Source organism: Lipotes vexillifer, unplaced genomic scaffold (genome assembly GCF_000442215.2).
Source record: "Lipotes vexillifer unplaced genomic scaffold, Lipotes_vexillifer_v1.1 scaffold240, whole genome shotgun sequence".
Classification (NCBI taxonomy): domain Eukaryota; kingdom Metazoa; phylum Chordata; class Mammalia; order Artiodactyla; family Lipotidae; genus Lipotes; species Lipotes vexillifer.
In genome coordinates, this window is record NW_006797481.1 from 7097243 (window position 1) to 7123122 (window position 25880).

The following is a 25880-nucleotide window of genomic DNA, read 5'->3' on the forward strand; positions in this document are numbered from 1 at the left end:
TCTTGAAATTAGTTACTTTGAGGAAGGTAACACAGGTGGCTAATGTCCCTGTTTGAGAATTACTTTACTTTGTCCTAGATTTGGAATACAGCATACTCACAAGGCTTTTTGTTACTGCATTTATTTGTATTGCCTAAACCAAACCTTTATTGCTAGTGTGGACTTTGTCTTAGTATGCAATATATGCAGCAAGATAATAATGATAATTTGTTTGATTGTTTGGAAATATGTTTTACAGGTAGGTAATTTATAGTATTAAGGCCAACGTCTGTATTAGTCGATGCCAGAGTATTTAACAAACAAGTTGGTTTTCTTTTCCTTTCTTAGAATTATTCTTCCCATTTTCTGCGTTCCTAGTCCTCAAATACTGCTTTTCTCATATTACTTCTTTGCTTTAATTCCACAAATATTTGAAAACCTAGTATGTGCTAGAAATTCTGTGGTATAATCAAGTATACAAGTCTGTCATGATTTATCGTCCTTCTTAACAACCTTCACTCCTGCATATCATTCTGAGGATTCTACCTGACCATCTTCTCTTACCCTTTTTCACCATCCTCTGATCACCACCTTCACCACAGACCAACGTAAACACGTATCTTTCTTTTATTCAAATATTAATCTTTCTGTTTTCCATTTATACCTTACATCTGGAAGTATTTCTTCCCTAGTGTCTTTCAAAACTATGATCTGCCCACTTTTTTATCCAACCTCACATGACTCCAGTACGTGCTTGGTTGATGTCTGACAAAAGAAGTTGACAATTCTTCTTCATCAAGATTGCTGGAATATTTTTATTTTTCTGCCTCAGGATAATTTTTAAAGTTGACTAATTTTCAGAAAATAACTAGATTAGTAACCCTCGTAAATGGCATAAAATATATTTTAACATTGTTGAATTAATTTTGTAAGTGTTTCTTTTATGACCTAAGCAATGCATATGAGGTCCATTTGAGTTGTACTGGACATTGTGTGTTCTTGACGAGAATATTTGGAAATCGCCATGATACTTCCTGCATCCCTGGGTGAAAAATGAATTCCTGTCAGGGATCCTTTACACCCTGACTTCTTTCAGCTCAGCTCTAGGTGTCTGGGCTATAGGTAGCTGTGTTTTGTTATTGTTCAGTTTTCCTTTTGCAATAGATATTTATCATTGTTAATGTACATTGTTTTATTATCTTGATTTGTAATTTCTTGCCTAGTGTTTTCATTACTATCTTATTTCCCCAATAGTTTCTTACAAATTCTTTAGATAGTCTTTTTCCCTTTGTGGAGCTGAAGGAATTCTAAACAATTCTTGGGCACTAATCTTCCTGTTATTAGTATCATTCCATACCCAACGTCTTATGGGGGTGATTGGGGAATGCCAGACTGCAACTGAAGTGAAGTTGTAGGACTGGACTGAAGGAGAAAAGAGAATGAGCCTTTGTAGCACCTGACTAGTTGTGGCTCACTTGGGTCAGCTGTTATATTCTTTCCCCGCCCCCAACCCAAGGAAAGAATTTTTAAAGAATTATTAGTGGTAAAATGTGCGGCCTTAGATTTTCCACATCATGGAATGTGTGCAAATATATATGGGGTCTTGGTTTAAAAAAAACTTTTTAAAAAAAAGTTTATATTTTGACTTTCTCAGATGTAAAACGAAGATCAGGAACAGCTTTGAAGAGATGCAAAGTGAATTGGTGTCAGTCAGCATGTCAGAAACAGAGCACATAGCCTCCATTTCCTCTGATCAAAATATTGAGAAAACATCTGAAATAAAGGAAGACTCATGCAATTCGTTTTCTGGTGATGAAAACAGCAGCTTGGAAAATGAGTCCAAACTGTTGTCATTAAACTTTGATAAAACTTTATGTCAGCCTAGTGAACACAATAATCAAATTGAAACAAAGGAAAATTATATTCCAGATCATGGTGGAGGTGAGGATTCTTGTGCTAAAACAGACATATGCCCAGAAAATTCTGAACAAATAGCTAATTTTCCTGGTGGAGATTTTACAAAGCAAGTTTTGAAAACAAATGAAGCAGAACAAACAGTAACACAAATATTGGCGGAATTAAGGTCATCTACATTTACAGAAGCAGCTAATCAAAAGACCTATTCAGAGAGTCCTTATGATACAGACTGCACCAAGAAACTTATTTCAAAAATGAAGAATGTTTCAACATCAGAGGATTTGTTGGAAGAAATAGAATCTGAGCTCTTATCTACTGAGTTTGCAAAAGAACACCGACTACCAAATGGAATGAATAAGGGAGAAAATGCATTAGTTATGTTTGAAAAGTGTGTGCAAGATAAGCATTTGCAGCAGGAGCATACCATAAAGAAGTAAGTGTTTTATTCTTTCAGGTTATTTTTTTCCACAGGGATTAAAGATTGAATTCTTTAAAGGAAGGTATCATTTTATCTACTTTTATTTCCGCAATAGAGCTATGCACGTGGTAGTTGAGCAGATGTCAAGTTTGCCTAGTTATTTAATATATAACTCTGTTTTTTCTTAGAATGTGGTATTTTATTTTCATTGTTTTAGAAATAATAGGTAAACTGTTTTTATGAGAGTTATATATAATATGCCTATGTCAAATATGTTAGCATATATAGAAACATATATTTATCTATGTATAAAGGCACTGTTTTGAATATGATTCAAAATTTCTGTTCTACATATGTCTTAGTGTATAAGTTTAAAAGAATAAATGTTTTATTAACGTGTAAGTTTATTAAAAATCTAGAAAGATTTATAAAGACAAATAAATTTATATTCAAATTTTTCAGTTTTGAAAGAATGTAAAACATAATGTCAGAATTAAGATAAATTCAAGAGGAATGGCAAATTATAAAATTCAAAAAATTTTCTTAAAATTCCCACTGTAAATTCATTCATTTAAAAAATGAAAAGAATTGGTTTAGTGTCATTCAGTAAATAAGAACATAGTTATTTTTAGACTTCTCTTGGATTTATGGAGTTAATTTCTATTTTAACAGTTTAATTTCATTTTATCTTTTCCTAATAATGTCACCCTTTGTTTTAAATTTATATATGTGAGTGATGCATATGTTTAGGTACTCCTATAACCTTTAATAAAGGAAAATAAAACTTACTAGCCTTCACTAAAATACAGACGGATTCTCTTTTTAAAAAAGTGATACTTTAAAAAAAATTTTGGAATGGTAAAAAAATTTTTGGAATGGGAGGGGTGTGTGTAGAGAAAGGGGAGGAGGAAATCTACACACTAGAGGAGGATGACAGAGGAAAATATACCATAATCCAAATATTGCTTGATATGCAATTGACTTTTAATGATCTCCTTGCTTCTAGTATTTACTCTTCCAGATTATCAGTAGATCAGTCTTCCCCAAGCCAGCTCACCCTTCATTGGTTTACCCAATGAATTTTAATCTCAGCATCCAGAGCCCTTCTTTTTTCTATTTTTTTATTTTTCAATTGTGATAAAATACACATAACATAAAATTTACCATCTTAACCATTTTTAAATGTGTGCAGTTTGGTAGCGTTAAGTATATTCACATTATTGTACAACCGATCTCCATAGCTTTTTCATCTTACAAATCTGAAATTCTATACCTATTAAACAACAGCTCCCTGTTTCCCCCTGCCCCAGCCCCTGGTAACCACCATTCTTCTTTGTTTCTAAGAGTTTAACTGCTTTTGATACTATTTGCCGTTTTGTGACTGGCTTATTTCACTTAGATGTCCTCAAGGTTCATCCATATTGTAGCCTGTGTCAGAGCTTCCTTCCTTTTTAGGGTTGAATAATATTCCATTGTATGTATACATACCACATTTTGTTATCTGTTCATCCATCAGTGGACATTTGGGTTGCTTCTACCTTTTGGCTAATATGAATAACGCTGCTGTTAACATGAGTGTACAAATATCTCTTGAGAATCCAATACCTTTCTTAATACTATGCAAAAACCAATGTCAGCTACTCCTCATAACTTTACTGGAATGCTGCTGTTACTGAAAAAACTGTGATTTTATACTTGAACCATCAGTATTTCTGCCATTCTTGCTTTTTAGGGTAACTTCCTCATTTTCCTGTTACCTGTACTTATCTCTTAGACCTTCCCTTTGAGATCATCCTTGATGCCTCTACTTTCCTCAGATTTGGAGACTTAACCACTTTCAAGCTTCTCTTGTAAATTATAAGATGTTACAGATTTAATAATAGTATCAGGAACACTTACATGCTGTTAATTATGTGCCTGGCACTTTACATGTATTAACTCATGGAATCCTCACAACAACCCTATGTGGTATGAACTATTATTATTCCCATTTTACAGATGAGGTACTTGAAGCACAGAGAGGTTAAGTAACTTGCTTCAGGTCACATGCTAGTAAATGGCAAAGTTAAAATCTGAACCCAATTAGTGTGGCTGCAGTGGATTTTTTTAATGTGGTTATCTGAAATGAACAAGTTACATGTTATTAAATTTATCTAAAAACATTAGGAATACAGTAGAAAATTAATTCCTCTTTTGTTCTGTCATGTCAGAACAGTGGCCACATGGTAGACTGGGGTGAGCACAGTTCTGGTCAGAAGCCCAGAATTGGAAGATTCCCACTGCCACTTGCACGCTCTGTTTCCTTAGTTAAATCAACCTCTCCAAGACGAAGATTTTTTCATCTTTATGAGGGGACAATACTTACCTGATGGGATTGTTTTGAGGACATTAAAGCATTATAAAAATGTCAAATATTATTTTAAATCTAAGTTAATTTTTTGTTATACATGTAATTTTTTTTTTTTTTTTTGCGGTACGCGGGCCTCTCACCGTTGTGGCCTCTCCCGTTGCGGAGCACAGGCTCCGGACGCGCAGGCTCAGCAGCCATGGCTCACGGGCCCAGCCGCTCCACGGCACATGGGATCCTCCCGGACCAGGGCATGAACCCGTGTCCCCTGCATCGGCAGGCGGACTCTCAGCCACTGCGCAACCAGGGAAGCCCATACATGTAATATTTTAAATTTCAAATAAAATGCTTTGTGATTAAGGTTAGCTCTAAAACAACTCATTTTTTTTCTTTTGCCTTCATTTAATTTTCTGTAAAGAAAACTACCTTTCAGTTCCTTTGGCTTAAATTTTCATGAATGTATCTATTTCCAAATGGCTTTGTTTATACATCCATTCCTCTATTTTCTAACATCAATATTATTGTCCAAGGTCCCAACCAGAATTCTTAATTAAGAACAGTTATTTGTGTATAGGATATGCATTTGGCATGTAAGAATAACAATTTCAGGGCTTGCTGTTCTTCACTTGTCCCTCCCTAAATTGTTTACTTTCAAGGTATAGTCAGGATTCTTGTGTTTCAGGTTGTTTTTTGCAACAAATTGAGTGTACACCTTAATCATGTACATTATCAAAGTTAAATCCCTGTGCCATAAAAGGCTTGAAGAAACTTGCATGCTGCACATTTTTTTCTTTTCCCAAACATTTTCATGACTTTCCTCCTCACTGCATTCCTGTCCTCCTCAGAGAGGTCTGTCCTGATTACCTTATGTACAATCACAGCTCAAGTCACTCTCCCTGTCCTCTTGCCCTCCTTTAGTTTTCTTAATAGAACTTAATCACAACTTGGTATTTCACTATATATCTATTTATTGTTTAATTTCTCTGTTAGAATGTAAGCATCATGAGGGCAGGGACAGTTTGCTGATGTACCCCCAACATATAGACTAATATAGGTACATAGTAGGTACCCAGTGAGCATTTGTTGAGTAAATGAGGGATCTTCAAAGGAGAATATGGCAAGGAATTAGACCTGGGTCCAAATTTCAGTTCAACCGCTTACTAGCTATATAACCTGGAATAAGTTCTAGGCTTCAGTTTTGGTTTGTTTTCAGATTCATAAAGCATAATAATAATAATTTCGTAGACTTATTAATTTATAGACCTGAGTGTTAAATAATGCATTTAAAGCTAAACTTAGTAAATAGTAATTGTGCAATAAATGTCAAATAATAGCTGTTGCTAGTAATCCTAAAATATTAGCTGTTAACCCTCTTACGTATCTTACTTTATAGTTCTGAGTACTTTTACAGGTAATCTTTAAGGTTTTTATATTTTTCCAGGGAACTCAAAATGAAATTTCTGCTTAAACTTTATTATTTTACATTGACTACTTTTGTAAGTATAAGAATATCATTAAAATATTTTAAAAATCGGACTTCCCTGGTGGTGCAGTGGTTGAGAGTCCGCCTGCCGATGCAGGGGACGCGGGTTCGTGCCCCGGTATGGGAGGATCCCACATGCCGCGGAGCGGCTGGGCCCGTGGGCCGTGGCCGCTGGGCCTGCGCGTCCGGAGCCTGTGCTCCGCGGCGGGAGGGGCCACAGCGGTGAGAGGCCCGCGTACCGCAAAAAAAAAAAAATTTAAAAAATCTAAAGCAAGATTTCGCAACCACAGCACTATTGACATATGGGGGCAGATCATTTTTTGTTGATGCTGGGGCTATCCTGTGCATTGTAGGATGTTTAGCAGCATCCCTGCCTCTGTGCACAAGAAGCCAGTAGCAACCCTCACCACTGTAGTGGCTACCAAAAAGTGTCTCCAGACAGATGCCTGGAGGGGAAAAATTGCCCCTGGTTGCCACTGACTGACCTGAAGGGATTCTGGTGCTGAAGGGATGAACTATGTAATTCATATGCCTGTAGACATAAACTTAAAAGTGTGTGGTTTTCTTTATCTGATTATATTTCTCTTAATTTGAAATAATACAAATTTCTAGGAAAAAGTTAATAGCCTGACTGGCCAGAGAATGTTTTGTAAAGTATAATGTATCATTACAAAAGGACTACTTGGGAATTTTCATTTCTTAATTATAGGTATCTATACCCTAGTCTGCAAACAGATTATATTACACATTGTCATTTTTAATTATGTTTTACTGATACTGCCTTTTTATATTTAGGTTAATTAAAGAAAATAAGAAGCATCAGGAACTTATCTTAGACATTTGTTCAGAAAAAGACAATTTAAGAGAAGAACTAAAAAAAAGAACAGAAACCGAGAAGCAGCATATGAACACAATTAAACAGGTAAAAAGACAAAAATCTTTAAAGTCTATTCTTCAATATATAAAATAAATACATTCCTGAATATTTGTGTGTAAATTGAAGTTCTGTAAGTTAAATCATACTTTAAATGCAGAAGATTGCTTGGTTTGTGAAGCATTCTCTTTTATGAACTGGGAATCATAGTCTGATCTTCTTGTTTTATATAAATTGATATTTCTATGTGATATGTGTGACTATATTCTATATATAATAGAAATCTGAGCAGGAAAGACTGTTTGGCAGTCAAATAGATTGTTTTGGAAGAAGCAGTATATACTTAAAAGTTTATATCTGGCATTAGAATGTTTTCAAGCTTATAGTTTAATATGTTTCCATTCTCAGTATTTTGTGAACTATACTGAAGACTGGCTCTCTTCAGACTTTATCTGGTGAGCTAGCTTCCCCAGCCTTTCCTTTTCTTTCTTTGTTTCTTTTTTCTCTCTTTCTTTCTTTCTTTTTTTTTAAATGTACTGTGATGCTTGGATTGACAAAGTTCATCTTTGTTTTCTTTGTTTCTTTTTTTTTTCTTTCTCTGTTTCGTTCTTCTTTTTTTTTTTTTTAATGTACTGTGATGCTTGGATTGGCAAAGTTCATATTCAAGACTGGTAGCAAAGCTCAGCTGCTCTTTATCTTTCTGAGCTGCTTTTTCTTCTGTGGGAAGGATTAGAAACATTGTAGCCTTAATCTTTTTGCCTCATCTTTCACAGAAAGCTATATAATGAAAATAAAAGTAAACAGCTGGTAGTAATATAATAAAAAACCAAGTTTCACTTATCTATGCCGTGGTATACTTAATGAACCTTTACATAGTTGGAAGGTGACCATATTTGTAAAATTTTACATATTTAACCCTGATTTTTGTGTGGAAAGGGCTACTGCATGCAGACCAAACTTAGAATTTTAAAGTGTGAGGGTGCCTTAATAGTAGCCTGAATCTATATTTTGGTAGGCAGGTCACTGCTGATGACCAGAAACTTCAGACTAAATAGATGAAGGTGAACCAGAGCTGTTCTTTTCATGAGCTTGTTAGTGGTTGTGCCTTTTTAAAAGAGAAAATTCGATTCACCTTTCTTTTGCTAGCCAGTATAGCAGAGTTTTCTTTCCTAATTTTATCTGTGAATCTGCACCACTTAATATGGTAGCCACTAGCCATAGTGCTATTGAGCACTAAAAGGTGGTTAGTCCAAATTAAGAGGTGATGTAAGTGTAAAATACACACTTAATTTCAAAGACTTAGTACAAAAAAAGATAAAATGGCTCAGTTTTTCATGTTGATTACGTGTTGAAATGATATTTATAGGGTTTAATAAAACATTTATTTCACCTGTTTCTTTTTGCTTTTTAAAATGTGGCTACTAAAAAATTGTGGCTTAGGGGCTTCCCTGGTGGTGCAGTGTTTGAGAGTCTACCTGCCGATGCAGGGGACGCGGGTTTGTGCCCCGGTCCGGGAGGATCCCACATGCCGCGGAGCGGCTGGGCCTGTGAGCCATGGCTGCTGAGCCTGTGCGTCTGGAGCCTGTGCTCCGCAATGGGAGAGGCCACAACAGTGAGAGGCCCGCGTACTGCAAAAATTAAAAAAAAAAAAAAAATTGTGGCTTATATTTCTGTTGGACAGTGTTGCTCTAAATAATTTTGTCATAAGGAAAATTAGTACACATGTACTATGAGTAAACTAATATTTAGGGTTTTTTATAACAGCTTTATTGAGATATAATTCACATACCATATAATTCACTTATTTCAGTATACAGTTCAGTGGTTTTTAGTTGTGCAGGGTTTGTCACAATTTTAGAAAATTTTATCATACAAAAAGCTCTGAACCCGTTAGTAGTCACTCCTCATTTCCCTCCAACCCCTCGCAGCTATCTCCCCCCATATATATTTGCCAATTTGCCTATATATTTGCCAATTCTGAACATTTCATATAAATGGAATCCTATAATATGTGTCCTTTTCCTTCATATAAATGGAATCATATAATATCTGGCTTCTTTCACTTAGTGTAACGTTTTCAAGGTTTCAATCAAATTGTAGCTTGTATCAGTACTTAAATTAATGGCCAAGTGATATTCTGTTGTATAAGTATACAACATTTTATTTATCCTTTCATCATCTGATCGATATTTGGGTTGTTTGCACTTTCTGGCTATTATTAACAATGCTGCGATGTAGAAGTTTTTGTGTGGACATATGCTTTCATTTCTTTTGGGTGTCTACCTAGGAGTGGAATTGTTGGGTCAAATGATAACTCTATGTTTAACTTACTGAGGAGCTGACAGACTGTTTTCCAAAGTGGCTGCACTATTTTATATTCCCTACCAGCAGTGTATGAGGGTTTCATTTTCTCCACATCCTTGCCAATGCTTGTTATTATTGGACTTCTTTATTATAGCCATCCTAATGGTTGTGAAATGGTATCTCCTGATTTTGATATGCATTTCCTTAATCACCAATGAAATTACACATCTTTTCCTGTGCTTCTTGGCCATTTGTATCTCTTAAATAGATACTTCTAGGGAAGTATTTTCTCTACCCATTTTTAAACTTTTTTATTGTTGAGTAGTGATAGTTCTTTTTAATATTCTGGATTATAAACCTTTATCAGATATATGATTTGCAAATATTTCCTCCCATTCTGTGGATTTGTTTTCACTTTCTTGATAGTGTACTTAGAAGGACAAAAGTTTTAAATTTTGATGATGTCCAGTTTTATCTATTTTTTCTTTTAATTGCTTGTGCAGTTGGTGTCATATGTAAGACTCCATTGCCAAATCCATGATAATGAAGATTTACTCCTATGTTTTCCTCTAAGAGTTTTATAATTAGGCTTTTATATTTAGGTCTTGATTCTTTTTGAATTAATTTTTTTTATATTGTATGATATACAACTTCATTCTTTTGTATATGGCTATCCAGTTGTCCCAGAACCATTTATTAAAAAGAGTATTCTTCCTCTATTGAATGGTCTTGGCATCCCTGTTGAAAACCAATTGATAACATCAACTTATTTCTAGACTCTCAGTTCTGTTTCTTTGATCTATTTGTCTTTCATTATGCTAATAGCACACTATCTTGATTTCTGTTGTTTTGCAGTAAGTTTTGACATTGGGAAGTGTGAGTTCTCAAATTTTGTTCTTCTTTTCCGAGATAGTCTATTCTCAGTTTCTTATATTTCCATATGAATCTTACTATCAACTTGTCATTCTACAGTGAAGCCAACTGGGTTTGTTAGGGATTGCATTGAATCTGTAGACTTCATTTGGAGAGTATTGCCATTTTAACAATATTATGTTTTTCAATTCACAAACAAGGGATATCCTCCCACTTATTTAGATCTTTAATTTCTTTCTAAAGTGCTCTGTAGTTTTTGGAGAAATATTTGCAATTCCTTCATTAAATTTATTCCTAGGTAGTTTATTCCTTTTGATGCTATTGTAAATGGAGTTGTTTTCTTAATTTCATTTTCAGATTGTTAATTACAAGTGTATATAAAACTTTTATTTATTTATTTATTTTGCTGCATTGACTCTTCGTTGCTGCACGCGGGCTTTCTCTAGTTGTGGCAAGCGGGGGCTACTCTTCGTTGTGGTACGTGGGCTTCTCATTGCGGTGGCTTCTCTTGTTGTGGAGCATGGGCTCTAGGTATGCAGGCTTCCGTAGTTGTGGGTCGTGGGCTCTAGAGCACAGGCTCAGAAGTTGCGGCGCATGGCTTAGTTGTTCTGCGGCATGTGGGATCTTCCCGGACCAGGGCTTGAACCCGTGTCCCCTGCATTGGCAGGTGGATTCTTAACCACTGTGCCACCAGGGAAGTCCCAACAATTTTTTAATATTATATTCTGTAACTTGGCTATACTTGTTTATTAGTTCTAAAATCTTTTGGCAAATTTCTTAGGATTTTCCATATATAAAATCATGTCATCTGCATGTAGAGAGTTTTACTTCTTCGTTTCTCATCTGAGTGCTTTTTATTTCATCTCCTGCCTGATTACCCTGGCTGGACCCTCCAATACAATGTTGAGTAGAAGCGGCAAGAGTGGATATCCTTCTCTCATTTCTGAAGCATTGTCTTTCACCACTAAGTTCGGTGTTAGCTGTCGGCTTTTCATAGATGCTATCAGGTTGAAGAAGTTCCTTTTTATTCCTAGTTTGTTGAGTATTTTTATCATGAAAGAGTAAAATGCTTTTTCTACATCTGTTGAGATGATTATGTGTTTTTTGTTCTGTCGATATGGTGTATTACATTAATTGATTTTTGGATATTAAACCAACATAGTTTTACTGTGATAAATCCCTTTTGGTCATGGAGTATAATTCTTCTTATATATTGCAGAATTGTTTTGCTAGTATTTTGTTGAGAATTTTTCTACCTATATTCATAAGAGCTATTGCTCTTGTAGCTTTCTTTCCTTGTGATGTCTTTGGTTTTGGTGCAGCATAGTACTGACTTCATAGATTGAGTTGGGAAGTGTTCCTTTTTTTGGCAGGGGGGACAATTTGTGAAGAATTAGTATTAATTATTTAAATGTTTGGTAGAATATACCTATGTAGTCACTTGGACCTGAATTTTTCTTTGTTGGTAGTTTAAATTTTTTTTTTGTTACTAATTTAATCTCTTATTACAGGCATGCCTTTTTTAAAATTGCACTTCACCATATTGCAGTTCATAAGATATTGTGGTTTTTACAAATTGAAGATTTGTGGCAACATGTGTTGTCAGATGGTGGTTAGCATTTTTTAGCAATAAAGTATTTTTTAATTAAGGTATGTACAGTTTTTTTTAGACATAATGCTGTTGCACACTTAAAAGACTACAATATAGTGTATACATAACTTTAATATGCACTGGGAAACCAAAAAATTTGTGTGACTTGCTTTATTGCAGTACTTGCTTTATTACAGTGGTCTGGACTGAACCCGCAATCTCTCTTGAGATATGCCTGTGTAGGTCTATACAGATTTTCTATTTCTTCTTGAGCCAGTTTTGGTAGTTTGTGTCTTTCTAGGAATTGTGCATTTAATCTAAGTTAAATTGTTCATAATATTCATTCATAATTCTTTTTATTTCTGTAAGGTCAGTATGTCCCTCTTTCATTTTGATTCTTGTGATCAATCTAGCTAAAGGTTTGTCAGTTTTGTTGATCGTTTCAAAGAAGCATTTTTTGTTTTGTTGATTTTTCTCCATTTTCCTATTCTCTATTTCATTACTTTCCTCTCTGATCTTCATTATTTCCTTTCTCTTACCGGCTTTAGATTTAGTTTGCTCTTCATTTTTTCCCCAGTGTCTTAAGATGAAAGTTTAGTTTTGATTTGAGACCTTTCTTGTTTTTCAATACTGATGTTTATAACTACAAATTTCCCTCTAAACATTGCTTTAGCTGCATCCCATAAGTATGTTGTATCTTTATTTGTCACCTTATTTTCTAATTTCTCTTTGATTTCTCCCTTGGTTATTTAGATGTTGTTTAATTTTTACATATTTATGAATTGTCAAGTTTCTCTGTGTGTTATTGAGTTCTAATTTCATTCCATTATGGTTGTCAAAGGAAGGTACTTTGTGCAATTTCAGTGTTTTAAATTTATTGAGATTTGCTTTAAGACCTAGCATAGGTTCTGTCCTGAAGAATATTTCATGTGCACTTGAGGAGTAGGTATATTCTGCTGTTGCTGAATGGAATGTTGTATAGATGTGTTAGATTTAGTTGTTATATAGTTGTGTTCAAGTCTCCTATTTCCTTGTTAATCTTCTTTCTAGTTCTGTTCATTACTAAAAGTGAGGTATTGAAGTCTCCAACTGTTATTATTGAATTGTCCACTTCCTTCTTCATTTCTGTCAGTTATTGATTCATGTATTTTGGTGCTATATTACTAGGTGCATGTATATTTATAATTACCATACCTTTCTGCTGGATTGACCCTTTGATCATTATGAGATGAATCTAAAGTACCTTTTTTTTTCTTGGGCTGTGCCGCGTGGCTTGTGGGATCTTAGTTCTCCAACCAGGGATTGAAACCGCGCCCTCGGCAGTGAAAGCACAGAGTCCTAACCACTGGACTGACAGGGAATTCCCTAAAGTACTTTTGTAAACAGCATTTTTTTTTTATTCCAGTCTGGATCTTGTTTTCTGTTCCAGTCTGAAGATCTCTGCCTTTTGATATGATTATTTACTCTCATTTAATGTTACTGTTGACAGTTGGATTTTTGTCTACCATTTTAAAATTTTCTATATGTCTGTATTTTCTATATGTCTTTCTGTATGTTTCTGTTTTGTTTCCCTGTGTCTCATTTATTGCTTTATTTTGCATTAAGTAAATATGTAACATTAAAATTTTTTTCATGATGTTTTCTGAATTATTTCATTGGTAATTACTCTAGAGCTTATCATCCATCTTATCAGAATCTGCTTCAGATTTATTCTGACTTAATTCTGTTGAAATATCAGAACATTGCTAACATTTACTTTTGATTTCTATGGCTGAAGTATATTCATTGCCATCTTTATGCTTGTTTACATTGTTTATATTTATTTGAAATATTGGTGGTCTGTTTGTTATAACTATAAAAATAATCTGGAAATAATTTTCTTTACAGTTAGAATCAAGAATAGAGGAACTTAATAAAGAAGTTCAAGCTTCCAAAGATAAAGTACTAGCTCAAGACATTGCAACTAAAAATGCAATTCAGCAATTACACAAAGAGATGGCCCATCGGATGGAACAGGTATTTTTAAAGGCATTATTATTATTAACTTTCTGATGATTCTTTGTTTATTAAGTAACCCTTTTAGACAGTTTTGGACATTAGTATGTATTAGGATTAGGATTTAAAAAATGCTAAAGCAGGGGGCTTCCCTGGTGGCGCAGTGGTTGAGAGTCCGCCTGCCGATGCAGGGGACATGGGTTCATGCCCTGGTCTGGGAAGATACCACATGCCGTGGAGCGGCTGGTCCCATGAGCCATGGCCGCAGGGCCTGCGCGTCCGGAGCCTTTGCTCTGCAACGGGAGAGGCCACAACAGTGAGAGGCCCGCGTACTACAAAAAAAAAGAAAAAAAATGCTAAAGCAATACATAAATGCATGCTGACAACAAAAAACTTCAGCCTTTATTCCTGTGATTCTTTACAATATGCTTACCCTGAGCATTAGGAATGTTATATATTTAAAACTTACACTATCAGTTCTCAAACCTTTTATACTAATTAAAGAGAAATGTAGAAGGTAAGACATTAAGAAGTTGTTGGTCTTAGTGGACCCAAACATAGCTTCGTTAGAATAACTTAGTGTGCTTTAAAAATATATATATTCTTGGGGACTTCCCTGGTGACGCAGTGGTTAAGAATCTGCCTGCCAATGCCGGGGACACGGGTTCGATCCCTGGTCCGGGAAGATCCCCATGCCGTGGAGCAAATAAGCCCATACGCCACAACTACTGAGCCTGTGCTCTAGAGCCTCCGAGCCACAACTACTGAAGCCTGTGCACCTAGATCCCATGCTCTTCAACAAGAGAAGCCACCACAATGAGAAGCCCAGGCACTGCAACAAAGAGTAGCCCCCGCTCTCCGCAACTAGAGAAAAGCCGGCACACAGCAACAAAGATCCATTGCAGCCAAAAATAAATAAATTTATAAGAGAAAAAATGTGTGTGTGTGTATACATATGTGTGTGTGTGTGTGTGTGTGTGTGTGTATTCTTGGGGACTTCCCTGGTGGCGCAGTGGTTAAGAATCCACTTGCCAATGCAGGGGACACAGGTTCGAGCCCTGGTCCGGGAAGATCCCACATGCCACAGAGCAACTAAGCCCATGTGCCACAACTACTGAGCCTGCGCTCTAGAGCCCATGAGCCACAACTACTGAGCCCATGTGCCACAACTGCTGAAGCCCACGCAGCTAGAGCCTGTGCTCCGCAACAAGAGAAGCCACCGCAATGAGAAGCCCGCGCACCGCAACGAAGAGTAGCCCCTGTTCTTCACGTCTAAAGTCTGCACGCAACAACAAAGACCCAATGCAGCCATAAATAAATAAATAAATAAATTTAAATATTTATGTATATTCTTTGGAATATTTTAAAATAGAAACAAAATGATAGTAAAATGTGCACAATATCAATTCAAACAGTAAAACATGTCTTTTTCCAAACTTTTTCTCCCACTCCGCACCCTTCCCAGAGGCAACCATTGATGCCAGTTTCCTGTATATCCTTCTCAGAATATTTGTTGCGCAGACAAGCATTTATTTATTTCCTTTATTCCTCCCATCCTCCCCCCCGTTTTTAAACAAATGGCAACATACTACACTCAGTACTCTGTTTCCTCTCTAATGATGAGTGTAGGTGAGGTTAATAATAGTAGCTGAAAACGGTTTACAAGTCTTCACTTATTTAATATTCAGAATAACCCTAAGAGGTGGGTATTATTATGTAGATTTTGGAGATTGTTCCATTCAGTTGTTTCTAGATTGGCTTCATTCCTTTTCTCCCCTAACTTTTCCTCTCAACTTTTTGATTTGATAATTTTTAAGCCTGTAGAAAAGGTAAAAGAATAGTAAAATGAACACTTGTTTTCCCTTCACCTAGAGTCACCAAACCTGGTGAGTTTTATTTAGAAATAGCTTCCTAGCATGAGTGTGCACATGTTCCTGCACACACATGTGTACACTCCCCAGTTTAATTTTCCAGTTTGAGGTTTCTCCATTTCTCAGAACATATATGTAGAATGTATCTGAACCTCAAATTTACAGGAGGGTAGAGTTAGTTATAAATTCTTAGGGACTTTTTAGCATGTCTCCCTCAGCCCTACATGACCTCATATTGGTAAGTATTCAGCACTAATGAAGCATTCTGGATTCCTGCTACAGTGTAACAACCACAGATACATCTTTTCTCTTTTTGCTTTTTGTTTTTTGTGGTATGTGGGCCTCTCTCACTGTTGTGGCCTCTCCCGTTGGGGAGCACAGGCTCCGGACGCACAGGCTTAGAGGCCATGGCTCACGGGCCCAGCCGCTCCGTGGCATGTGGGATCTTCCCGGACCGGGGCACGAACCCGTGTTCCCTGCATCGGCAGGTGGACTCTCAACCACTGCGCCACCAGGGAAGCCCTCCCATACTTTCTTGTGAGCTCAACTGTGCATTAAAAAAACATTCGTTGTATTTCATCTAAAATTTTGGGTGTTTTGAATGGGGAGGGTTCATCTGCCATATTTGGAGAAGCAGAAATACTTCTGCAGTTTATCTTAATTTTAGTTGACTGTTGAATCCTATCAATTATGTTGCTCATCTCTTCATCCAAGTCAATGATAAACGTCTTTTTTTTTTTTAAGATGTTGGGTGTAGGAGTTTATTAATTAATTTATTTATTTTTGCTGTGTTGCGTCTTTGTTTCTGTGCGAGGGCTTTCTCTAGTTGTGGCAAGTGGGGGCCACTCTTCATTGTGGTGCGCGGGCCTCTCACTGTTGTGGCCTCTCTTGTTGCGGAGCACAGGCTCCAGACGTGCAGGCTCAGTAGTTGTGGCTCACGGACCTAGTTGCTCCGCGGCATGTGGGATCCTCCCAGACCAGGGCTCGAACCCATGTCCCCTGCATTAGCAGGCAGATTCTCAACCACTGCACCACCAGGGAAGCCCAATGATAAACATCTTAAACTAGTCAAATCCGAAGACTTTTACTGACTCCTCTTTCTCTGTGCCATAATGGACTGACTTTCAATAGAAGCTTAAAGAGTAGTAAATTATCTCATTTAATACTCCCAACAATCTATGAAGTAGGTGCTGCTATTATCTGGGGTGGGATATAGAAATGTGAACTTTTAGCATCCCAGGTTATTCTTTTTTTTTTTCAAATCCATTTATTTATTTAAATTTTAATTTATTTATTTTTGGCTGTGTCGTGTCTTAGTTGCGACATGCAGGCTCTTCATTGCACTGCGCGGGCTCCTCTCTAGTTGTGGTACGCAGGCTTCTCTAGTTGTGGCACGAGGGCTCCAGAGTGCATGGGCTGTGTAGTTTGTGGCACGCGGGCTCTCTAGTTGAGGTATGCAGGCTCAGTAGTTGTGGCACACGGGCTTAGTTGCCCTGTGGCAAGTGGGATCTTAGTTCCCCAACCAGGGATTGAACCTGCATCACCTGCATTGGAAGGCAGATTCTTTACCACTGGATCACCAGGGAAGTCCCACCCCAGGTTATTCTTTTGCAGCTGATTCAGGGATGACTCTGAGTAACAGGACATTCTGGTGCACATCCCCTCCTGTATTTAAGAACCTTATAATATGTTGTTTCATGTATTATAATTATTTGTTTTCTGCTGCTTATCTCTTAACTTCAGTGAAGTTTCCATGTTGCTACCAGGTATCTTTTTACAACACAATTTAATTTAATAAAATTTAAAACACCTTTTATTAAATCCGTCTTTGGCTTCTCTTTGCCTGTAGGATAAAATCTTAAATCATTAGCTGACAAGAAGAGAAGTCCTTCTTCCTTTCAGGATCTGATCTCTACCTCCTTTTCTGTTTTATAGCTACTTCCTCTCCACTGCAATCAACACACCAAATTTAATCACTACAGAATAATTTAATGTCCTCTAAATATATCATGCATGCTGTTTTATACTTTTAGGCATTTGAGCATGATAACAACTCTAGCTTGAATTCCTTTCCTTGACTGATCCCTTTACTGAGTCCTTCAATGTCTAGCTCAAGTATAGCACCTAGTTCAAGTACAAATAGCATCTTTCACCCTTCATGCCAACCCTTCCCAGGGACTGTTAGTGTTTTTGTATTTTCAAAGAACTTTGTACATTCATCCACTAGAAATTATTTGTTTTATAATCTTCATTTATGTGTTGTTCTTACTAGGTAGTGAGCTCTTCCAGGACTTACCATGGCTTATTCTTCATTGTGTTCCCAAAAGCGAATCCATTATCTAAGCATTAAGTTATCATGGAACTGGACTTCTTTTAAAGTTGACATTACCATTAGTTGACTTCTTCTAAGTACAGTTATTCAATTATCTAAAAATCTAGCTAATTCTGTCAGCCAGTTCCATCACGGTTTTGTCAGTCATTTGTCCACAAGCACGTCATCAAATCCTCAGGGATCTCTGCCATCCCTATTCCAGTGTTGTCTTAAATTTCTCTTGAAAATTAGTAGGCTATTTCAATGGGGGAGAAATCCCAATTGGACGATTTTTAAAAGTACTTATATGTATAGTATTTTGAGTGGTTACTAGATGTGCTTATCAGCTGTAGCAGAACTTCATGAAACATTTTTTGTCAGTCACTTTCATCAGAGCATAGGAGGTTTCCCCACATTAACCTCATGCTAAACCTACTTCAATTCAGTTACAGTATTAGTTGGAGTTTACCACTAGATGCCATTGAAGATCTTTAAAGTTTAAGGATCCATCTTCTGTAAAATAAGTATGTGCTTCATCATATTTGCAAACTATGAATTTACTTAAATGAAGGGCTATCTGTAGAAGTTTTCATTGTATGAAATTTCACAGTATGGAGTACCAGCTTATAGTTACAGAGAATTTTAAGTTAGTATATAGATAGATGTCACACCTAATCCAATTAGGTATTTCTTGTTAAAATGCCAAATACTTTTCATACAGAGGAACTCAGCGATCACTAATTAGTATATTACTTACTTTTTTGTGAGGGAGCTAAGATCATAGATTTTAGAAATTGTCAGCCATAGAGTCAGGATCCTGACAGAAAACAGAAACTGGTGATTTGGGGAGAATTTCATAAAAGGACTCTTTACAAAGGTATGGGTGAGATTTAGGGAGTCCAGCCTGGGAAAATGCAGGATCCTGGGGCTGCTGGAGGAGCCATTATCACTCTTTGGGCTAAAGGAATAAGGAGACAGTGCAGGTAGTACAACCCAGAGAAGGTAGTTGCATAGAGAGGTTACCTGACAGGAACAGTGTATGATTCTGGAGGAGCCAGATCTCATTCTCTGCCTACCCTCCTAATCTTCTGCTTAGTGCCTCCTGTTGGCCAAACCCAACTGGAAGTATGAGGGCAAAGAAACTTGTTGATATGGTCCCTGATGGTCACTTTCCCAGAGCACAGGGTGGGCTAGGAAAGAGCGGAAAAGTGATCTGAAGGAGTAAACAGAAAATAGCAACCATATTAGCTAAAGGAAAAGGAATAGGAAAGGGAAGAAGCAAATATTAGTGATATTAATTTGTTCATTGTATCATTTCTCTTTTAAAATTTCATGTCACAGGTCCTAAAAATCTTGTGTAAAAGACCAAAAAATACATTGGTGATATTACAGGAAAATATTATTTGTTTTAATTAATTTTTATTTGAAAAATATGTTTTATTAATGCTAGATATTTTTTTCAAAGGCCAACAAGAAATGTGAAGAGGCACGCCAGGAAAAAGAAGCAATGGTAATGAAGTATGTAAGAGGCGAGAAGGAATCTTTAGACCTTCGAAAGGAAAAAGAGATACTTGAAAAAAAACTTAGAGATGCAAATAAAGAATATGAGAAAAACACTAACAAAATTAAGCAACTTTCTCAGGAGAAAGGACGGCTGCACCAGCTGTATGAAACAAAGGTATAACTTTTGATATTGTATCTTATTTGAAACTTACTCTCTTTGCTTTTCTTTATTTAATCAAATAATCATAACTTAACATGGTCAAACCACTGTTAAACATAAAGTTGTTTTTCTTAGTTTACCTTCAAAGAATGTGAATGCTTTAATAATTCCAATATCTTGTTACTTAGCTGCAAAAAGTTTTTCCTATGAAAAGATGAGAAACTGACACGTTGTTTATTAGACAGATCTTTTTAAATACTTTCTTTTAAAATCTGCATGTTGAAGAAATGACTTTGTGCTTCAAAGGAAGATTTTATTTTGGTAAAAGATATACATGGTGTGTCAAAATGTGAGTAGTTTTTGAGCCAGAAGTATACTTTGACCAGAATCTTAATGTAACACTTACTTACACATCATAGAATTTATATTTTACTTGGAGAAAAACATGTTCTTACATGCTGTCCAAGGAGATTTAATTACTGTGCTATTTAGAATCCTTGCTATTAACTAGCATCCTCATGGCATGGTCTTGTGCCCAGTAGGTTATCATTTCTTGGTAATCAATGTTATTTTTTATTAATTAACTTTTAGTTCAGGAATGTTGTCATTGTTCTCAAGAATTCTGGCAAAACCAATTTAATTCATATTTCACCTTAATGTCAGCCAGTTGAGAAGAATCAGAAAGGTGTGCTTATACTCACAGTGTACTAGTTGGTTAAAATATAAATGTTAATCATCTTATGTCTATTAATTGGTTTTAGGCTTTTACTGTCCTCTTATGAATTGAACTTTAAGTCAGTTTATAGGCCGTAATGTGCTAGCCCTGAATTATAGTGTTATTGCATTGATTATCTTGAGATATAAAAGATACACAAATGATTGGTTGGTTGTTTAAATGAAAAATATGACCTAGTGATATTATTTTAGGAAGGTGAAACTACTAGACTCATCAGAGAAATAGACAAATTAAAGGAAGATATCAACTCTCAAATCATTAAAGTAAAATGGGCACAAAACAAATTAAAAGCAGAAATGGATTCACACAAGGTGAGTACTGTAATACAGTGGAAAAATTACTAGAATCAGTTAGAGCATGTGCAATAATAGTTATTAATGAGGCATAAAGCTTAGTGACTCCTGTAGGATAGCTTGGGCCTGAATATTTGGTGATTGTAAAAAGATATTTCCTTGCATGATTTACATGTTAAATTGGATAGAATGTTGTTTTATCATTCATTGTTTTTAACCCCCAATGACTTTGTTCTTTAAGCATTTTTAGTGTTCTATATTTTATTCGGGGGAAGAGGAGAATATGTAGCTTATCAGAATTGAAAGTAAACTCTGGAAATTCTTTAAAGATTATTAGTGATGATACAATTCTTATAATCAAGAAATGTGAATTTTTATTTAAATATAAACATAACAAAGAAAGTTTCCTTATCTGTTTATTATGAATATAATTCTACTGGTATTGTGTATAATGAATATCATATTATTAAACAGTAATAAAAAGTGGTGATAAAGGCTGGTACCTGATGCCATAATTTTAAGCACTAACTGAACTGGTATAAGCAGTAATAAAAATCTGAAGATGATAGAATGTGAAGTAAAAAAAAAACTTTGAAATATGATTTAAACAAAAGAGCCATGTTATTTATAACAGTTACCACATTTTCAAAAATAGGCTTAATGATATTGTTTAAATTATCATTGGCATCTCTTTAAATAATCCTAAGTTGGTAGAACTGTTAACCTTTGGATATTTGTATATTATAATATCAGAGAAAACTGTAGGGAGAAGTGTCTGTTGACAGTGGTCAAAGATAGGTTAGAGAATGGTAGGTTTCTGAGCTAATTGCTGATCAGCAGATGAGTGTTAGGAAACTATATGGGCAGAGAAAGAACTGCCAGAAGGAGTAGGGGCAACAATCCTTAGGGCTCACACAGGGCTACAAACCATTTAAAATTATATTTGACACAGGAATCTCTCAATTGCTATGTTTTGAATAAATGAAGTGAGTACCTACTATGTATCAGGCTGTTTTAGTTATTGGTGATATAGAAGTGGGGGGTAAAACAGATAAAGTTCTGTTCTGTATCTCTCTCTCCTTGTTGAGCTAATATTCTCATATTTTAAAAAACAATATTTGAAAAAGCCTTCAAATGTTTAAATTTTAAAAGTAACACAGTTTTAATATAAGTCAAATTATTTTTAAAAGATCTGCAACTGAAAGTATGTAAGTAGGCACTTAATTGTATGGTAGGTTTATCCAAAAACAAAATGCTGTATAAGAAGTGGTGTGTGAAGGATAGATGCAATTTACATTAAGAGATGACAGGAAAGGCATTCCAAGTAGAGGAACAGCAAGATAAGAGAGAAAAGGGAGATGAATATTTGGTGTTTGAGAAAGCCAACCTAACTAGAACAGAAGGTTTATGTTAGGTATTCCTTTGTTAATTCAACATTTATTATGTGAACAATTAATAATATGTGGCAATTACTGAGCTAGGTGTTCTCCAGAAGCTGTATCCTCAGTGGGGGAAGCATGTAAGCTGCTGTACAATGTATCAAGTGTTACAATCAAGGGATTCCCTGGATTCTATCTATGGGAAGGCAGAATAGCAACTTCTACCCCTTTCTGAAGGGAAGCTACTAGGAGGAGATGATACCTAAACTCTCATTTGAAATCCACATGATAGCCCAAATTATGGGACTGGATGGGTACTCTGAAGGGGAACGTTGGAGCTACAGGGTAGGGCTGTACTGGGACAGTCACCACAGGAAGTCTGGCTAGTCAAGAAGACAGCGAAGGCAATGATGAAGTGGGCAAAAACAGGAGTATGTTGTCTTGTAAACAGAGGAAGGCTATTCAGAGTCAGGAGTGATCAGAACTGGAACAGGTAAGTCAAGAAGAAGAAATGCGAAAAAGCAATTGGATTTGATGAGAAAGTAGTCCCTGCAGACCTTCAAAATTGTTATTTTAGGAGAGTAGTTAGGAACAGAAACCAAATTGCAGCATGAATCTGTAAAAAAGTTTTGAATAGATACCTTGGCCATAAACCAAACAATTGTCTTTTATGTGGGTCTACAAAGAACTGCTTAAACACTTTGCTCTTTTTGTCTTTTCAGGTTAGTAACTTCTAGTGATTTGATGAAAACTCTATCAAATTTAACTTTATTTAATGACTATCAATCAACTTGTTCAGGCCACATTTAGTTTTTTGTCAGAAGCATAAAATGTTATTACTAGAATAGTATCTGACTCCAGTGGCAGTGCTAAGACAAAAACTTTCTCTACTGTCTGGTCATTGTTCTCACCATTCGTCACATCACTATGCCAACCTTGTTGCTGTCTGTAAAGGAAAAACCCAGTTTTCCTTCAGTGTAGGGAAAAATCCAGTTCTCTCTACTGTGGGTTTCTTCCCTTTGTGTCTCTTTTACTTTTACACAGAACACTTCACTTCTGTCACTTCTGGTTACCAATGTGAGAAGGCTTTTCCCCACAACAGGCAATTCTCTGTGATACCAGCTGAGTGGCCTACAACTTAACTCAGTTTTGACACTATCGATCTAGAGATAGTGTCAGATCCCACAGGTTAAAGGCTCAGTCCCACAAGACTTCCCCCACCTCCCACTTCAGGCACCAGTCCCAAGCCCAGGTTATCACCTGTTCTTCTGATCAACTGGCTATAGATTGGAGGTTCTAACAACCCCCCCACCTTGGGTTCAAAAATTTGCTACAGTACCACACAGAACTCGGGGAATGAGTACAGTTATGTACCTTTATCAGTTTATTAAAGGACATTATAAAGGGTCAGATGAACAGTCAGATAAAGAGATACATAAGGTGCAGTCTGGGAAGGTCCCAAGTGCAAGAGCTTCTGTCCCTCTGGAGTTAGGGTGTGTCACCTTCCCGATAATGGATGTGTGCACCATCTGGAAACTCCCCAAACCTCATACTTTTGTTTTTTTGTGGAGGCTTCATCACATAGGCTTGAGATTGATCATTAACTCCATTTTTACCCTTCTGCCTTCTCAAGGGAATGGGGGACAGGGTTGAAAATTCCAAGCTTCTAACCATGGCTTGGTCTTTCTGGGGACCAGCTGTCATCCAGAAGTCCAGTCAGAGTCACCTCATTCGAACAAAAGACACTCATATCACTTGGGAAATTATGAGGATTTCAGGAGCTCTGTGACAGGAACAGAGGTTAAAGACCAGTGTTAGAACAAGAGATGCTCCTAATGTTTTTATCACTTAAAAAATTACCAGGGTTTTAGGAGCTCTGTGCCAGGAACTGGGGACAGAGACCAATATATATTTTCTATCATCTCACATTGTCTTTTTGTCAATGCAGGAAACCAAAGATAAACTCAAAGAGACAACAACAAAATTAACTCAAGCAAAGGAAGAAGCAGATCAAATTCGGAAAAATTGTCAGGATATGATAAAAACATATCAGGTATGCTTAAATTTTTGAATAGATTAGTAACAAATTATGCCAGATATCAATACTCTTGTTTCATAAATTTTTGTATCTACAATATTCGAAGTGTGGAATAGATTTGGTAGGGCAGCTAAATTAAATACAGGCTATTTCCTATGTTAAAGTACTTGCAGGTTAAATAGAGATCTTACTAGAGAAGTTTTTAACCAAATAAAAACACTAGAAAACGTTAGAAGAATGAAGAGTACAAGAAAATGTATAACTTAAAAAAAAAAGCCCACTCTATTATGTTATATATGTTAAGTATGCTCTTCTAGTTGGTGCAAAATTGATGTATTTAAAATCTTTGAATACAGTCATCAATTTTACATACATGAGCTATGTATTTCACGATGAGGAAACTTAATTGCAAAAGCCTTCTTCACATTTCAAAGCATAAAACTTTAAAAATTGTCATACTTTTGTCATTTCTTTCCCATTAGGAGTCAGAAGAAATTAAATCAAATGAGCTTGATGCCAAGCTTAGAGTCACAAAAGGAGAACTTGAAAAACAAATGCAAGAAAAATCTGACCAGCTAGAAGTGAGTAGCTTTGTTCTTTGTATACCTTGGATGGTATAATACAGAGGAGAGAAACAACAAGTACTTATTGCCAGCTACTTTTAAGGTCTTCTGGAAGGAGCAGGTAATAAATTTTAGATCTGGTTTAGTATATAATGATTTGTGGTTTCTTTTAAACTTTTTTAAAGATGCATCATGCCAAAATAAAGGAACTAGAAGATCTGAAGAGGACATTTAAGGAGGGCATGGATGAGCTACGAACACTGAGAACAAAGGTAATTCAGTCTTTAGTCATGACTCCAGAGGAAGGGTAACTATCTTTAATTTTGTACTCGTTCTGATTTTTAAATCTTGGGGAAAGGATATTTATATAGAAATATTCCAAAATCAAATAGTAGCATGTCAACTCCCTAGCAACAAAATTGGCTCTTAGAGAAATAAAAGTGTCTTCCATTTCAGTCCCTTTAAAGTGTTTGCCAGACATTCCTGTTTCACAGTACATTTGCTTTATCTATAAGTTGTCCTTGGTCCTCTGTTACATGGGCTTTAGAGCTGTGTCAGAAAATAATAGAAAGGGACTGCCCTGGTGGCACAGTGGTTAAGAATCTGCCTGCCAATGCAGGGGACACAGATTCGAGCCCTGGACTGGGATGATCCCACATGCCATGGAGCAACTAAGCCCGGGCGCCACAACTGCTGAGCCTGTGCTCTAGAGCCCGTGAGCCACAACTACTGAGCCTGCGTGCCTGGAGCCTGTGTTCCGCAACAAAGAGAAGCCACCACAATGAGAAGCCTGCGCACCGCAACGAAGAGTAGCCCCTCTTGCTGCAACTAGAGAAAGTAGAGAAAGCCTGCACGCAGCAATGAAGACCCAATGCAGCCAAAAATAAATAAATTAATTAATTAAATTAATTAATGAAAAAAGAAAAGAAGAAAGAAAATAATAGAAAACCTTTACATTTCTCCTAGGTATATTTAATAGTCTTGTATACAGTTTTTTAAAAAAATGTTTGCTTGCTTGCTTATTTATTTATTTATTTATTTGACTGCGTTGGGTCTTAGTTGCGGCACGCAGGACCTTCGTTGCATCATGTGGGGTCTTGTGGCACGTGGGCTCTTCATGGCAGCGCGCAGGCTTCTCTCTAGTTGTGGCACACGGGCTCAGTAGCAGCATGCGGGCTCTCTTAGCTGCGAGCTCTCATGTGGGCTCTAGAGCACGCAGGCTAAGTAGTTGCGGTGCACGGTCTT

At 36.3% G+C, this 25880-nt stretch overlaps 1 protein-coding gene across 1 annotated transcript in view; it reads left to right on the forward strand.

Annotated features, from left to right (window-relative positions):
* The first annotated feature begins 1639 nt into the window (after positions 1 to 1639).
* The window catches only part of CCDC186 (coiled-coil domain containing 186), a 35858-nt gene continuing 11617 nt past the window's right edge, over positions 1640 to 25880 (forward strand). Inside the window, exons 1-8 of the mRNA XM_007469615.1 lie at positions 1640 to 2329; positions 6940 to 7066; positions 13674 to 13802; positions 19429 to 19641; positions 20554 to 20673; positions 23983 to 24087; positions 24555 to 24653; positions 24821 to 24907. Of these exons, the coding sequence (XP_007469677.1) occupies positions 1668 to 2329; positions 6940 to 7066; positions 13674 to 13802; positions 19429 to 19641; positions 20554 to 20673; positions 23983 to 24087; positions 24555 to 24653; positions 24821 to 24907 (1542 nt within the window). The 5' untranslated portion in view covers positions 1640 to 1667. The remainder of the gene's footprint in view (positions 2330 to 6939; positions 7067 to 13673; positions 13803 to 19428; positions 19642 to 20553; positions 20674 to 23982; positions 24088 to 24554; positions 24654 to 24820; positions 24908 to 25880) is intronic.